Below are 13,661 nucleotides of genomic sequence, written 5' to 3'. Positions count from 1 at the left end.
TTCAGTGATGCCTTAGCATAGAGCAGGATATCATTTGTAGTGTACCGGCGTAAGAGACCTGGAGGGTGAAGGCTGCAAGGCTATGAAGCATAGTACTGGGAAATGGCCAGCAAAGGAACTGCCGGGCACAAAGAGAATAGTCTCAATGAAATCCTGGTCTGCCAAAGTACTCAGCGTACTGAAATGTCATGATATTGGAGCGCAACGTCACTGCTCGACTAGGCTGTCAGCCCCATCCCCTTTCCTATTTTGCGAACTAAAGCTTTCTTCAGATACCACTCCCTAGCAAGGGATCGTGTCGTCTTAGCAAATACCGCTGGTGATACCCTTCCGCGTTCCACGGCGCGGCCTAAGACAAAAATAGTATCCCCGATAGCTTTCTCTTCGGCGACCAATGCGTATAACTGGTTAGCTACGACTGTGGGCGCAACCAGAAGCTCGTCGATATCAGGCGCAGTTTGACGTTTTGATCCCTCGATAACAGAATCGGCTTTTCGCAGCGCGTCGATCAGGATATTAGCGTTGGACTGAAGTAGCCCCGATGTTTGATTTAAGGTCCCCATCTCCGACTGAAGTGTCGAGAAGGCAGACACCATAGCTGTGCGTTGCGCCTGCAAGCCTGCCATGCTGGAGTCATTCTGCTGTCTGCTACGTTGCCGAAGGGAGTGAAGTGTTTGCGCTAGTTGGTGGAGCAATGCGTCCTTTTCCGGGTTCGGCGGAATCGGTGGCGCGGGAACCGAGGACGGCGAAGGTATGCTCAGGGTGAGGGGCGCGTCGAGCAAATCTGGCGGTGGCGGTGGTTTTGCAATCTGCTGTTGTGGCGGCGGATGCTGCTGCAGTTGCTGCGGCAGCGGTGGTGCCTGATACTGCCCGTCCGGTTGCCAGCCTGGAGGTGGTCCTCTGTAATGCTGAGACGTTTGCTGGTAAGACATAGGGACGGCTGAGTGACGAGGGGCAACGGATTGAGCAGGATGTCCAGAACGGAATTGCGGTTGCTGTGCAGTGTCTTCAGTTTGATGCGGAGATGAGACGACTGGCGGCGGCGGTGGGTGAGAGGACGGTACTGGTGGTAGTGGCGGTGCTGAGTCGTACCGAGAATGCGCTTGACTCTGTGGACGACTTGACTCTTGGAGATTGAGGCCTCCATGGATGCCTTGACGAGTGGCACCAGGGGGTAGAGGTGGGAGAGGAGGGCCGTATCTAGCATCTAGAGGAGGTGGTGGGCTTCTGTACGGTTCAGTACTTGTCGTTTTGGGCGGCGGAGGCGGAGGCCGCGATCCGTCTGTAGGGGTTTGAGGAGGCGGGCGACTCGACGGACGAGCTGCCAACTCATGTGGAGGAGGCGAAAAAGGGGGAGGCGTTTGGGTGTGTGATTGCGGTGGACGCGATGCCACGGGCGGCAGTGGTTGCTGTGGGCCTTGTGGTCGGGCAATGACTGGTGGCTCTTTGGCGAAGATATCTCTCAAGATGGCCAGGAAGTCAAGAATCGTGGATTTCTAACACGCTAGCCGTCAGAATGGGAGAACAACCCTCAAAGCCCAGGGTTGGGAAGATAAGCATGAAGACATACATCCCAGAAGGCGGCCCAGCCTACGAGATATGGGTGATAGACTTGGCCTTGAGGATCTACATGCTGGCCGGGGCGTACCATCATGGACTCTGTTGGAGTGACGTAAACCAATGGAGCCTCTCGTGGGTAGGCATGAGGCACCCAGACAGATATGGGAAAGCGATATGTGGTGCCTCTAAATATAACGGGTATGGTACCAGAGAGGCGGAGAAGTAGGGCTGACGAGCCATTATCGTAAGCTATGGACGGTATCAGCACGCATTCATCAAGGATTTGTGGTCGCGATCGATGACCGTACTGTGAACGTCGGTGCGCGGCGATAGAGATGGGTGGTGGGATAGCGCTTGGGCTACATCGTTGTAGGTGCGATTCACATCGTGGTATTCCTGGGGACAGGGCCACGCATTAGTCGAGGACAACGGAGCCAAGAGTTGAAGACACAACATACACTTGTCAAAACACTGTAAAGCCAGTTCAGGACATGTTGCGGCACGGGCATCGCAGAGACGCAGCGAGAGCTCCGGTACGGGGGAGCCGATACGGAGCTCGGTCAGGAGGCGAGTAGAGGTGAAGGCGGATGCGCGAGTAACGGAGAGCGAGCGGCGAGAGGGGGAAGGTGAGATGCGGATTCAACTCATAGGTGCATGCCAGGGGCCCTAGGACTAGAGCCGGTTTGTGATGCTGCAGCGGTGTCTAACACTAAGGTCTGCTATGAGAATCGGCACAATCGGGTGGGTGTTCGGTAACGGGAGACGTCGGACAGCGGAATGGGACGGCGCCGGTGATAGATTTCTCAGAGAGCTTGCGACGGTGGAAGCGTTCCATGTACCCAGTGGAGGGAGGTAGGTAAGTAGCTAGGGTAGTTTGGACATCGGTGATTGGGTGCCGGTGGTGGATGGCAGTTCGCACTGCGGATGACGCACCTCAGCTTGGGCGGGAAAAGGTGGGGCCGCCGTGAAGGTCTCCCCGCGTCGCAGTCAAATTCCGTTACCTTAAACCTGTGACCTGAGGCGGGCTCCATCGACTTTGAAGAGGCCCTTCATACTGGTGTTCGATCCTAAATTAGACGTAAGAAATGTAGGTTAAGGTTGGACGGAAATCGCCATTCATCTATCAGCACCGATAGTTAAAGCAAAACACTCATGGTACATCATCCTCATCACTTTGCACCATTTACATCGCAGCCATGCAGTTTGAAATGCTTCCCATGGGATATTGGCCATCCTGCATGTTTGCTTCCTTTGTGATGGGTTAGAAAATAGGTATATAACTGCACCAAGCGCGCCTCGAAATGCAAGCGCATGGTATCAGAGCTTGCGCAAGAGATCTGCTTATCGACTTCAGGATAGCAAATTAGGTTGATGATTGCAACAAGCAATAAAGTGGATTTAGGTAGATACTGTTTTTCCACGTTGCAGCGTAACCCAATGATCGATGATGGCCGGCATCGGACCCACACGGCCGCTGAGATTCTCAATTGATCTCATGGTGTGAAGTTGGCTGGATGAAAGGCCGAGCACGGAGCGGGCCCATTCTAATCCAATGCTGGCAGCTTGCTTGCCTGGCATGTTTCGGGTTGGTCAGGTCCAGCTCCAGTTCCTTTTTTGCAGTTGCTTTGACACGCTTTGTAATCTTGCATTGTTCTCCGTCTTGCTTACATTTTCAGCACTTTGCAAGCCATGTATTCTAGGTACATAACCGTAGACCTTGGTAGCTACTACGCATACTTTGCACGCCTTCTGGTACGGGGCATAATCGTGTTGTTACGGTAAATCCCGAGAGTTGTCTTCGCTCTGCAAGATGCTTTACTTCATCGATACATTGGCTTGGTGGTACCACAATCATTCTGAAGGTATCGAATCATTGGATGTCATGTTCACTCATATGGTTCCACCCGCTCGAGGTACGTGCCCCGCTAATCCATTGTATGTACCGTCCATGTTTCGAATTGGGCGCTTTAACCGCTCCAAGGAGGCGGCACAAACACTCGACTCTACTGCCTACCTTACCTAGCAGAGTTACCTAGTAGCCTAGTCACCTAGTCTGGCATCCGTACTCTCCGCCATTACATTTCTTCACCTGCAGAGAAGAAAAATGGTCTCGGGGGAGACCCTGGAACACATTGCGCCTGTCCAATCCCACATAGCCGACGGGACCGCTGCGCGCATTATTAAATAAAACATCCGGCACACGCACACCCCTTCCGCTGAAGTTACCTACAACTCTTGTTTCTTTTCACGGTCGACATTGGTTTTTCCTGGAAACTAACAACATCTTGGAACTGTTTCCGCTCAGCTCTCACATTACGTTGAATGCTTGCTGTTCCAAGGATCTTTCGCACGGCTGAGGAGTATTCCAGCAAATTCTGGATACTCCTTGCGTCAGGACCTTTTTGAACACTGTCTACTACCTCACTGAACCGCATTCACAACCAACTTCCGTAATCGCAATCATCCATTGGAGCGTTGATAATCTCTCGGCACTTCTAAAGTCTCAACCACTCGATCGACTACACTCGGAAACTCGTTTTGCTCGCAACAGAGGCAAAACCAAGATATAGACAACACTCAACTATGCTACCCCCCATCCCCGAACTCTCCGACTATGGAATCTCTGCAACCCATGGATTCCTACCGGACGTTCTCCCGTTGACGCGGCTGCCGGACCCCTACTATAACAAGTGGGAGGCTATTGTCGCCAACTTACAGGCTCTCGTTCTCAGCCGCCGCCTTCGTCCGGTTGTCGACCGCTTGCCTGTTCTCTCCACCATCGGTCTGGAACACGACGCAGAATGGCGGAGAGCCTACTCTTTGTTATCCTTCATGGCTCATGCCTACATCTGGGGTGGCGATGAGCCTTGCGATCAACTTCCGCCCTCCATCACCGTTCCCTTCTTGAAGGTCTCGAATCATCTTGAGCTGCCTCCGGTTGCTACCTACGCCGCATTGTGCCTTTGGAACTTCAAGCCTCTTTTTGTCGACGAGGACATTGACAATCTCGAGAACCTAGCCACCCTCAACACCTTCACTGGTTCTCTCGACGAGTCGTGGTTCTACCTCGTCTCTGTCGCTATTGAGGCCCGTGGCGGTCCCATCATCCCCCTCATGCTGGGTGCCGTGGAAGCTGCTCGCCGAGGAGATGTCTCGACCGTCACCCGGAGCTTGCGCACCTTTGCCGAGCGGCTGACCGACCTGACCATCATCTTGCAACGCATGCACGAGAGTTGCGATCCCAACATATTTTACAATCGCATCCGCACCTTTCTTGCTGGGAGCAAGAACATGGCCGAAGCCGGTCTTCCTGACGGCGTCAATTATGACGATGGCTCTGGAAAGGAGGACTACCGTCAGTACAGCGGTGGTAGCAATGCTCAGAGCAGTCTGATACAATTCTTCGATGTCATCCTTGGCATTGATCATCGCCCAACGGGCGAAAAGCGGGATCCCTCAACCGAGTCGGAACGCGAGTCTAGGGCTCCGGTTCCAAAGCACAACTTTATTATGGAGATGCGCCGGTACATGCCCGGGCCCCATGCTCGCTTCCTCAAGGATGTCTCTGGCATTGCCAACATCCGCGAGTTTGTCGAGAACCACAAGCACGAACGCGACTTGTGTCTCGCCTATGATGCATGTCTCGCCATGCTCAGTGCATTCCGCGACAAGCATATAGCCATCGTCACCCGCTACATCATCCTTCCTTCACGCGAGGTGCGGGCTCGCAGCAGGTCGAGAAGTCCTGAGGCGACGCGCTTGCGTGTTAACCTAGCCACGGCCTCACGCCAACGTCAGTCGAACGCCCAGGGTAATAACTTGCCGGCTGCCGACGGCAAGAAGAACCTCAAGGGTACAGGAGGTACTGCTCTCATCCCGTTCTTGAAACAGGCGCGCGATGAGACCGGTGAGCCGGCGATCGAAGAGTGGACCCGTCGCTTCATGCGTAGAACTGTTAAGTCTGAGGGCAGCGGCGATTTTTTCTTGGGTAAACCAGACCAGCCTAGCCACAGCAGCATCGAAGCCGGGGTCGGAGGCTTAGCAGGGACGTGGACCATCGATGATGACTTTGGTGGCATCTGCCATTACTGATGCAGACATCAGTGCTGCTGGATAGACGTAGATGTATGCGCTACTGGCGTGAAACCCAACGCGCAATACATTGCTCGAAGCGTGTCTAGAAACGTTTGGGAAATCAGTTCATAATTACTAGTTGAACAGAGTTGACTCCTTCCGTTGAGACTTTGGCTCACGTGCTTGACGGCCTGTTGGCCCATACGTACAGGAAGGTTGGTTTTATGTTTGCTATTTGGTTGCTTCACTGCCAATGGGCCGCTAGCGGATAAGTATACGTTAGCTTTCACCAAGACGACCCTACCACGATTGTCAATTGGAGGTATTCTGTGGTATAAGGCGAAGCTCGTTACCACTCGGTACGGCTGAGACATCCTATACGTTACAGTGAGTAAAGTATCCAGGAAAATAAACATGACTTCTTCAAAACAGCCGTCACGTACGCCTGTTGCATACCAAACGAGATTTCTGCGAAAAGTGAACTGGAATCGCAGTCTGAATCAGATGCGGGATAGTGGGAAGAGCTGGAAAACCCCCGTCGTTCATCAAAGTCGGGGGAACGTTGAGTGACAACTGGATGGATGTCGAACTAGCTGTTTTTTGGCCTTAGATCATCTACAAGAATGGACAGGTATTGACCACCATGCTGAACGATGGCAATGAGGTTTGTGGACTCGCTCCTTCCATATTAGGTACCTTAAGGTAGTTGAAGATGTGTCTCATCTGGTGCCTCCAAGTTCCGTGGGAGGGAAACAACCTCTGCCACGTGATCCGCCCAGAAGGAGCTGTTGTGGGGCTCCTACCTGAGGTGGTAAACCGTACGTTAAGGTAGGTAGGTACCTACGAATACAAATAAGTAGCGACGGATGGATACCTTAAGGCACAAGCATGCAAATATGCGCTATTTCAAAAAAGGTTAGCCTGTCTCCCCTTGCCGCGTTCTGGCTTGAGCCTCTCAAACCCGTCTCTCGCGCCTCCTGCCTCTGGGACTGTATTTTCGAGAGAGGAAAAAACCACCACCTACCCTAGGTAACGAGGCTGGTCATCTGCATCGGGCGTACACCATTGCATTACCCGTCCGTTACAAATCGAACCGGCATCGCTTTGCGCAGTCGGTCTTCCAATCTCGCGCCTGGCCTTGTTTCTCTTTTCATGCCCCAACCGAGCTGAAGAGGCAAACTCGCCTGTGCCCTGCGTCGTGATTGTTAATCATCATCGTTGTGGGAACCCGACTCCTACCGCGACTCGCCGCTTCTTGCCCGTCGAACACTGCCTCGGAACTCGATCGCTCGCAGACTTGAGTACCAGACGCACCACTGCAGATAACCACAAGGCCGACTACTGCTCACTCAACCTGTTTCTTGTCTGGCATCCGTCATCGCACACGCAGGTGCCAACGTCTCCGAGATGGCCGACTACGATGACTACGACTACGACGGGTACGTCGAAGAAGACGATACCAGCATCACGCCCGAAGACTGCTGGACCGTCATCTCTTCCTTCTTCGAGTCGAAGGGTTTGGTTTCTCAGCAAGTCGACTCCTTCGACGAATTCACCTCTTCAACCGTCCAAGAGCTCATCGACGAGTACTCCCAAATCACCCTAGACCAGCCGAATCCTATGTCAGACAGCGACAAGGTCATCGCCCTCCGTCGGTACGAAGTCAAATTTGGCACTGTCATGGTATCTCGTCCATCCATCACCGAAGCTGATGGTAAAGTTACGACATTACTTCCCTACGAATGCCGCGACCGCAACCTCACTTACGCCAGTCCCCTCTATGTTAAGATCACCAAGAAGGTCTCGATTGCGGTAGAGAAACCGGTTCCGCTGAATGAGCTCGATGAGGAACAGCAGGACGAACTTGCAAATACTGGCGAGCACCCTACCAAGTTGGAGTGGGAAGAGGAGGAGAGCGGCGAGGATTATGGCGCCGACAAAAACAAGTCAGACGACATGAAGGACATGATTTTCATCGGTCGCATGCCCATTATGGTCAAGTCTAAGATTTGCCACTTGAGTAGCGAGCAGGAGGATGACTTGTTCATGCTTAACGAGTGTCCTTACGATCAGGGAGGCTACTTCATCATCAACGGTAGTGAAAAGGTCCTCATTGCTCAAGAGCGATCGGCCGCCAACATTGTCCAAGTCTTCAAGAAGGCCCAGCCGAGTCCATACTCTTACACAGCTGAAATCCGCAGCGCTCTCGAGAAGGGCTCTCGACTCATTTCATCTATGATGCTGAAGCTGTACAGCAAGGGCGACGCGGCAAAGGGCGGGTACGGTCAGACTATCCACTGCAGTCTGCCCTATGTCAAGGCTGATCTGCCAATCGCCATCGTTTTCCGAGCTCTGGGTGTGGTATCCGACGAGGATATCCTCAATCATATTTGCTATGATCGAAATGATAGCCAGATGCTCGAGATGTTGCGGCCATGCATCGAGGAAGCTTTCTGTATCCAGGACAGAGAGGTTGCCCTTGACTTTATCGGCAAGCGTGGCAGCAACCACAACATTCCCAGAGAGAAGCGTGTGAGAACTGCTAAAGACATTCTTCAAAAAGAAACTCTGCCGCATATCTCCCAGAGCGAAGGCAGTGAGACAAGAAAGGCGTTCTTTTTGGGATACATGGTTCACAAGCTGCTCCAATGCGCCTTAGGTCGGCGCGATACCGACGATCGTGATCACTTTGGCAAAAAGCGCCTTGATCTCGCCGGCCCCCTTCTCGCCAAGCTGTTCCGCAACATCGTCCGCCGCATGAACCAGGAGTTATCTGGCCATCTCAAGCGCTGTGTCGAGTCTAACAGGCAATTCAGTCTCACTCTCGGTGTGAAGCCGCAGACTCTTTCAAATGGATTGAAGTACTCGTTGGCGACTGGCAATTGGGGAGATCAGAAGAAGGCCGCGAGCTCGACGGCTGGCGTGTCTCAGGTATTGAACCGCTATACTTTTGCGTCTACGCTATCCCATCTTCGTCGCACAAATACGCCCATTGGTCGTGACGGCAAGCTGGCAAAGCCCCGGCAACTTCACAACACGCACTGGGGTTTGGTTTGCCCGGCTGAGACGCCGGAAGGCCAAGCATGTGGTCTCGTCAAGAACTTGTCTCTCATGTGTTATGTCAGTGTCGGTACACCCGCCGAACCCATTATCGACTACATGATCCAGCGAGGCATGGAGGTTCTTGAGGAGTACGAGCCACTGAGGTATCCCAACGCCACCAAGGTCTTCCTGAATGGTGTCTGGGTTGGCGTGCACCAAGACCCAAGAATTTTGGTTCCTGATGTTCAGGGCACTCGTCGGCGAAACGTTATTTCCCACGAAGTGTCGCTCGTCCGTGATATCCGAGACCGCGAGTTCAAGATCTTTTCCGACGCCGGCAGAGTCATGAGACCTGTTTTCGTTGTAGAGCAAGGTACCAACGGCATAGTAGCTCAGGGATCGCTCGTGCTGCAAAAGGCAACGGTCAACGAAATGCGCGAGCAACAGGAGAACCCTCCAGATAACCCGGCTGACAAGATTACTTGGGAGTCCCTTGCCCACAGCGGTGTTATAGAATATCTCGATGCTGAGGAAGAAGAGACAGCCATGATTTGCATGACGCCCGAGGATCTGGAAATCTACAGATTGCAGAAGCAAGGTCAAGTGGTTGAGGACAATACCGATGGCCCCAATAGCCGTCTGAAGACCAAGATTAATCCCACAACACACATGTACACTCACTGCGAAATCCACCCCAGCATGCTGTTAGGAATTTGCGCCAGCATCATTCCCTTCCCCGATCACAACCAGGTATGCCATTCCCCGTTTTCGTTTGACAAGCAAGCACTGATTGAATGCCTTTCATAGTCACCTCGTAATACCTACCAGTCCGCCATGGGCAAGCAAGCCATGGGCTTCTTCTTGACAAACTACTCACGCAGAATGGACACGATGGCCAATATTCTCTACTACCCTCAAAAACCGCTTGCCACCACGCGGTCCATGGAATTCCTCAAGTTCAGAGAGCTTCCAGCCGGACAGAACGCCGTCGTCGCTATTGCCTGTTACTCTGGTTACAATCAGGAAGATTCCGTGATCATGAATCAGAGCAGCATCGATCGTGGCCTGTTCAGGAGTCTATTCTTCAGGTCGTACACTGACTGCGAGAAGCGCGTGGGTATCAATCTTGTTGAGCAGTTTGAGAAACCGTTCAGAAGCGATACCTTACGTTTGAAGCATGGCACCTACGACAAGCTCGATGATGATGGCATCGTAGCACCGGGAGTTCGTGTCTCGGGTGAAGATATCATTATCGGAAAGACGTCGCCTATAAGCCCGGACAACGCTGAGATGGGCCAGCGAACGGTGCAGCATGTCAAGCGCGACGCCTCCACCCCACTCAGAAGTACGGAAAACGGTATTGTAGACCAGGTCATCGTGACGACCAACCAAGACGGCCTCCGTTACGTCAAGGTCCGCGTCAGAACAACCAAGATTCCACAGATTGGTGATAAATTTGCCTCACGTCACGGCCAGAAGGGTACCATTGGTGTCACTTATCGGCAAGAAGATATGCCCTTTACGGGCGAGGGCATCACACCAGACATCATCATCAATCCTCACGCAATTCCGTCTCGTATGACCATTGCCCACTTGATCGAGTGTTTACTCAGCAAAGTCTCGACATTAAAGGGAATGGAGGGCGACGCCACCCCTTTCACAGATGTGACAGTCGACTCAGTCTCGCAGCTCCTCCGAGATCAAGGATATCAATCGAGAGGATTCGAGATCATGTACAATGGCCACACTGGCAGGAAGCTGCGAGCCCAGGTCTTCTTTGGACCGACTTACTACCAGCGTCTGCGCCACATGGTGGACGACAAGATTCACGCTCGTGCGCGTGGACCTGTTCAGATCATGACCAGGCAACCTGTGGAGGGACGTGCTCGTGATGGAGGTCTTCGTTTCGGAGAGATGGAGCGTGATTGCATGATTGCTCATGGCGCCGCATCTTTCCTCAAGGAGAGACTTTTCGAGGTCTCGGATGCTTTCCGAGTTCATGTTTGCGAAATTTGTGGCCTGATGACGCCTATCGCGTAAGTTTCTCCTAGTCTACTATTTCACGCGGAGCAGTACTAACTTGATACCAGAAACCTCTCGAAGCAATCGTTCGAGTGTCGGCCGTGCAAAAACAAGACGAAGATTGCACAAATCCACATTCCTTACGCAGCTAAGCTTCTGTTCCAGGAGCTGCAGTCAATGAACATCGCCGCCCGCATGTTTACCAATAGGTCCGGAGTCTCCATCCGATAAAGAGACTAGCTGCGGAATGGAATGTTTGGAAAATAGGTTGCTGAGCCTTGGGTCATGGAGGTGGCCTGCAAGATGAGAACGGCTGAGCAGGCAGGCAGGCAGGCAGACAGGGAGTATTGGGAGGTGATTGGTTGTATTTGGCGTCTTCGAGGCTGGGGAACTATATTCTGGCCACCCTATCCACTCGCATCTTGGGGCGAGCCATAGAAAAATTGGCAGATGTTGCCTCCATGTGTCTTGTATCAATGACATGTACCATTAAATCAATGATTAAGAAACAAGCCCAAAGCCTTGGGCGTTGTGCAGTAATGTTTCCTCCGTCTCAGTTCGGGTAGACTATTCGGCTTCGTACCCAAGTGAAGGTGAGGTAGCATCTGCTTCTTCTGCCCCTTCCTTCCTTCCTGGGTATTATTCACGCGAATCTTGCTAATATGTATGCGCGAGCGATGCCGCAGTAGTAGCCTTTCCTACGTGACATTGCAACATTTTGGCGATTACTTTCCCTTAATCGCGATGCAATGCCCCTGTTTAGTGTCATGCCATCTCTTCAGCTGTTTCTATCCTCGACAGTGAGAGGAACCCGCGCGTACTATTCATCGTTTCCCACGCCCTCCTCTCATCCTCATATTATACAAATGCACCGTGATTTCTTATTTCCGTCGATCCGGCCCTGTCTTCATGTTGCCTAGTTGCTGGGTACAGACGAGACAGACCATTGGCTACAGATTATGTTTGTATGCCACTTGCGCTGGGTTGTGAGGGCGCCGTTGCATCTCTGACGGTCTGCTCACGCTTGTAGTCCTCCTCGAGGGCGCGCTGCATGTCGAAGTCGAGTTGGCGTTCTCGTTTGATACGCTGCTGTTCGATGTCGCGTACCACTCCCTGATGCATGGCCTAGGCACTCTCATTTAGATACAGATTCCTATGAGAGCATCGGTAATCCAAGGTGGTACATGCCTCTTTTTCAAACTTTTGTTGGAAATGGACAATGACAATGGTGCTGGCGGCGAACAGCGATGTCGCGGCCAGCGTAAGCTTCGATGCCCTGGACATGGTTGGAAGACGATGTTTGAACGTGCGGGTGACGTGTGGAAGCGAACGCTTGAACAGAGGGTTATCAAAACTCCGGTGATGTTGGTGGTTCGATTTCGGTGTTTGAATCTCTCCCCGTGAGCGACAGCATCCGCCGCGTTGGTGTCGGTTAACTCGGTTCTCGATTCGACAGCGGGTATCCTTTAAATAGGGGCCAATGAACGTCGTTGCGTACCTGCTAGTCTCAATATATCTACCGCAAGTTAGGTTCACGCAATTGTCGTCTTCAACAACTGTATTGCAGAGCACCCTCAACGCCTCAAGTCCCAGGAGCAGATGTCTAGTTACACTTTACGTAGCATCTTAAGGTAGTGCATATATGCCTGATGTGGGTGCCTCACCTATGTCTGTCAGCGCCCCGCTAGCTCCTTTACCCCACTAAGGTACCTTACCAGGTAGAGAGACATGGGAGCTCGAGTTGGAGGGTTGAGGTTGGAGGTACAGTGCTAGAGACGGCGCGGTTGTGCACTGTGACCTTCCTTGGCACCTACCTGGGTAGGTACCTCGCCTTACGTTCGCTCCGTAACCAGCGCACCCCAGCTTTCCTCGTCGCCTCCTGTTACTTGTGATTGTTGACAACTACCTTACTTACGGCTATCAACACATCTCCTGCATTCGCTCCTTGTGATATCAATCGGCCAGCAGTCTCAAATCGCGCAATCACCCTACGTTGCTTTCCCCGCTAGCTACACCTGCAACAATACTACACAATGGTGAGGACGTGCGACGCGGACAGCAACGTCATCCATCAACTTGCAGCAAGCTGATTTGGCATTCTACAGTCGGCTCAGAACTCAGCTGGTATCCAGACCCTCCTGGACGTATGTGCCCTCCGTCGCGACACTCCTTGTCAAATTGTCACTCACCTAAGCGATGCAGGCAGAGAGGGAAGCTTCCAAGATTGTCCAAAAAGGTATGCCCAGGGGTACATGTTGAAGTAACTGGTTGACTAATGAATGAACCCTACCTAGCCCGCGAGTGTAGGTTTCGAGGCCGATCAATACTGCTGCGACTATGACATACTCACGCAATACCGAAATAGTCCGTACGAAGCGGGTGAAGGAAGCCCGAGACGAGGCCAAGAAGGAAATCGAGGCGTACCGCAACTCTAAGGAGGACGAGTTCAAGAAGTTCGAATCTGAGGTATATCTGTCGTGGATTCCGACACCGCTCCGACACCATCTCGGTACTGACAATCCTCTAGCACTCCCAAGGAAATAAAGCAGCCGAGGATGAGGCGAACAAGGAGGCAGAAGGAAAGATCAAGGAGATCCAGGGGGCCGGAAAGAAGAGCCAGGACAAGGTCGTAGCTGATCTCCTGAAGGCCGTGTTCGAGGTGAAGCCTGTCGCGCCGACTGCCGCATGAGCCATTATCAGCATTCTTCATAGCATCAAAGCACACTGGTAACGAGTGCATCGGACACGCTATGCGCAGCATACGAATAGAAATGAAGCCAGCACTTTTGTCCCGGGTGAGAAGAGGATGACGAGGACGCGTTCACAAATTGCCGATGATGCGCGAAGCCAGGACAACAGACTGAAGCGCGAGTTGTTTGCGCGGTATGACCGGAACTTTGGAGAATCGCACCTACATAGATCGGGTAGCTGTGGTAAAATTGTACTTTGCTAGCCAGTCCTCC

General features: G+C 52.5%; 5 protein-coding genes across 5 annotated transcripts; 3 read left to right on the top strand and 2 right to left on the bottom strand.

Annotated features, from left to right (window-relative positions):
• Positions 1-218: 218 nt before the first annotated feature.
• CCOS01_08679 (UEV domain-containing protein) lies at positions 219-2,069 on the bottom strand (the record flags this gene model as incomplete). Its single annotated transcript, XM_060456840.1, has 4 exons — positions 219-1,496; positions 1,571-1,809; positions 1,869-1,956; positions 2,019-2,069. The coding sequence occupies 4 exons, from the start codon at positions 2,067-2,069 to the stop codon at positions 219-221; spliced, it is 1,656 nt and encodes a 551-aa protein (XP_060313114.1).
• A 2,074-nt stretch (positions 2,070-4,143) lies between these two features.
• On the top strand, positions 4,144-5,652 carry CCOS01_08678 (indoleamine 2,3-dioxygenase; the record flags this gene model as incomplete). The annotated part of the gene is made up of 1 exon (XM_060456839.1): positions 4,144-5,652. One exon carries the CDS (start codon positions 4,144-4,146, stop codon positions 5,650-5,652), a length of 1,509 nt encoding a protein of 502 aa, XP_060313113.1.
• A 1,389-nt stretch (positions 5,653-7,041) lies between these two features.
• On the top strand, positions 7,042-10,929 carry CCOS01_08677 (DNA-directed RNA polymerase II subunit RPB2; the record flags this gene model as incomplete). The annotated part of the gene is made up of 3 exons (XM_060456838.1): positions 7,042-9,426; positions 9,484-10,712; positions 10,767-10,929. The coding sequence occupies 3 exons, from the start codon at positions 7,042-7,044 to the stop codon at positions 10,927-10,929; spliced, it is 3,777 nt and encodes a 1,258-aa protein (XP_060313112.1).
• A 726-nt stretch (positions 10,930-11,655) lies between these two features.
• On the bottom strand, positions 11,656-11,982 carry CCOS01_08676 (uncharacterized protein; the record flags this gene model as incomplete). Its single annotated transcript, XM_060456837.1, has 2 exons — positions 11,656-11,823; positions 11,923-11,982. The coding sequence occupies 2 exons, from the start codon at positions 11,980-11,982 to the stop codon at positions 11,656-11,658; spliced, it is 228 nt and encodes a 75-aa protein (XP_060313111.1).
• A 912-nt stretch (positions 11,983-12,894) lies between these two features.
• On the top strand, positions 12,895-13,387 carry CCOS01_08675 (V-type ATPase; the record flags this gene model as incomplete). Its single annotated transcript, XM_060456836.1, has 3 exons — positions 12,895-12,934; positions 13,064-13,164; positions 13,226-13,387. 3 exons carry the CDS (start codon positions 12,895-12,897, stop codon positions 13,385-13,387), a joined length of 303 nt encoding a protein of 100 aa, XP_060313110.1.
• Between the last annotated feature and the right edge of the window lie 274 nt (positions 13,388-13,661).

The sequence above is a fragment of the Colletotrichum costaricense genome (assembly GCF_030867565.1).
Source record: "Colletotrichum costaricense strain IMI 309622 chromosome Unknown Scaffold_8.1, whole genome shotgun sequence".
NCBI classification, from domain to species: domain Eukaryota; kingdom Fungi; phylum Ascomycota; class Sordariomycetes; order Glomerellales; family Glomerellaceae; genus Colletotrichum; species Colletotrichum costaricense.
Note: the sequence above shows the minus strand (reverse complement) of the source record. Positions and strands in the feature narration are given on the sequence as shown.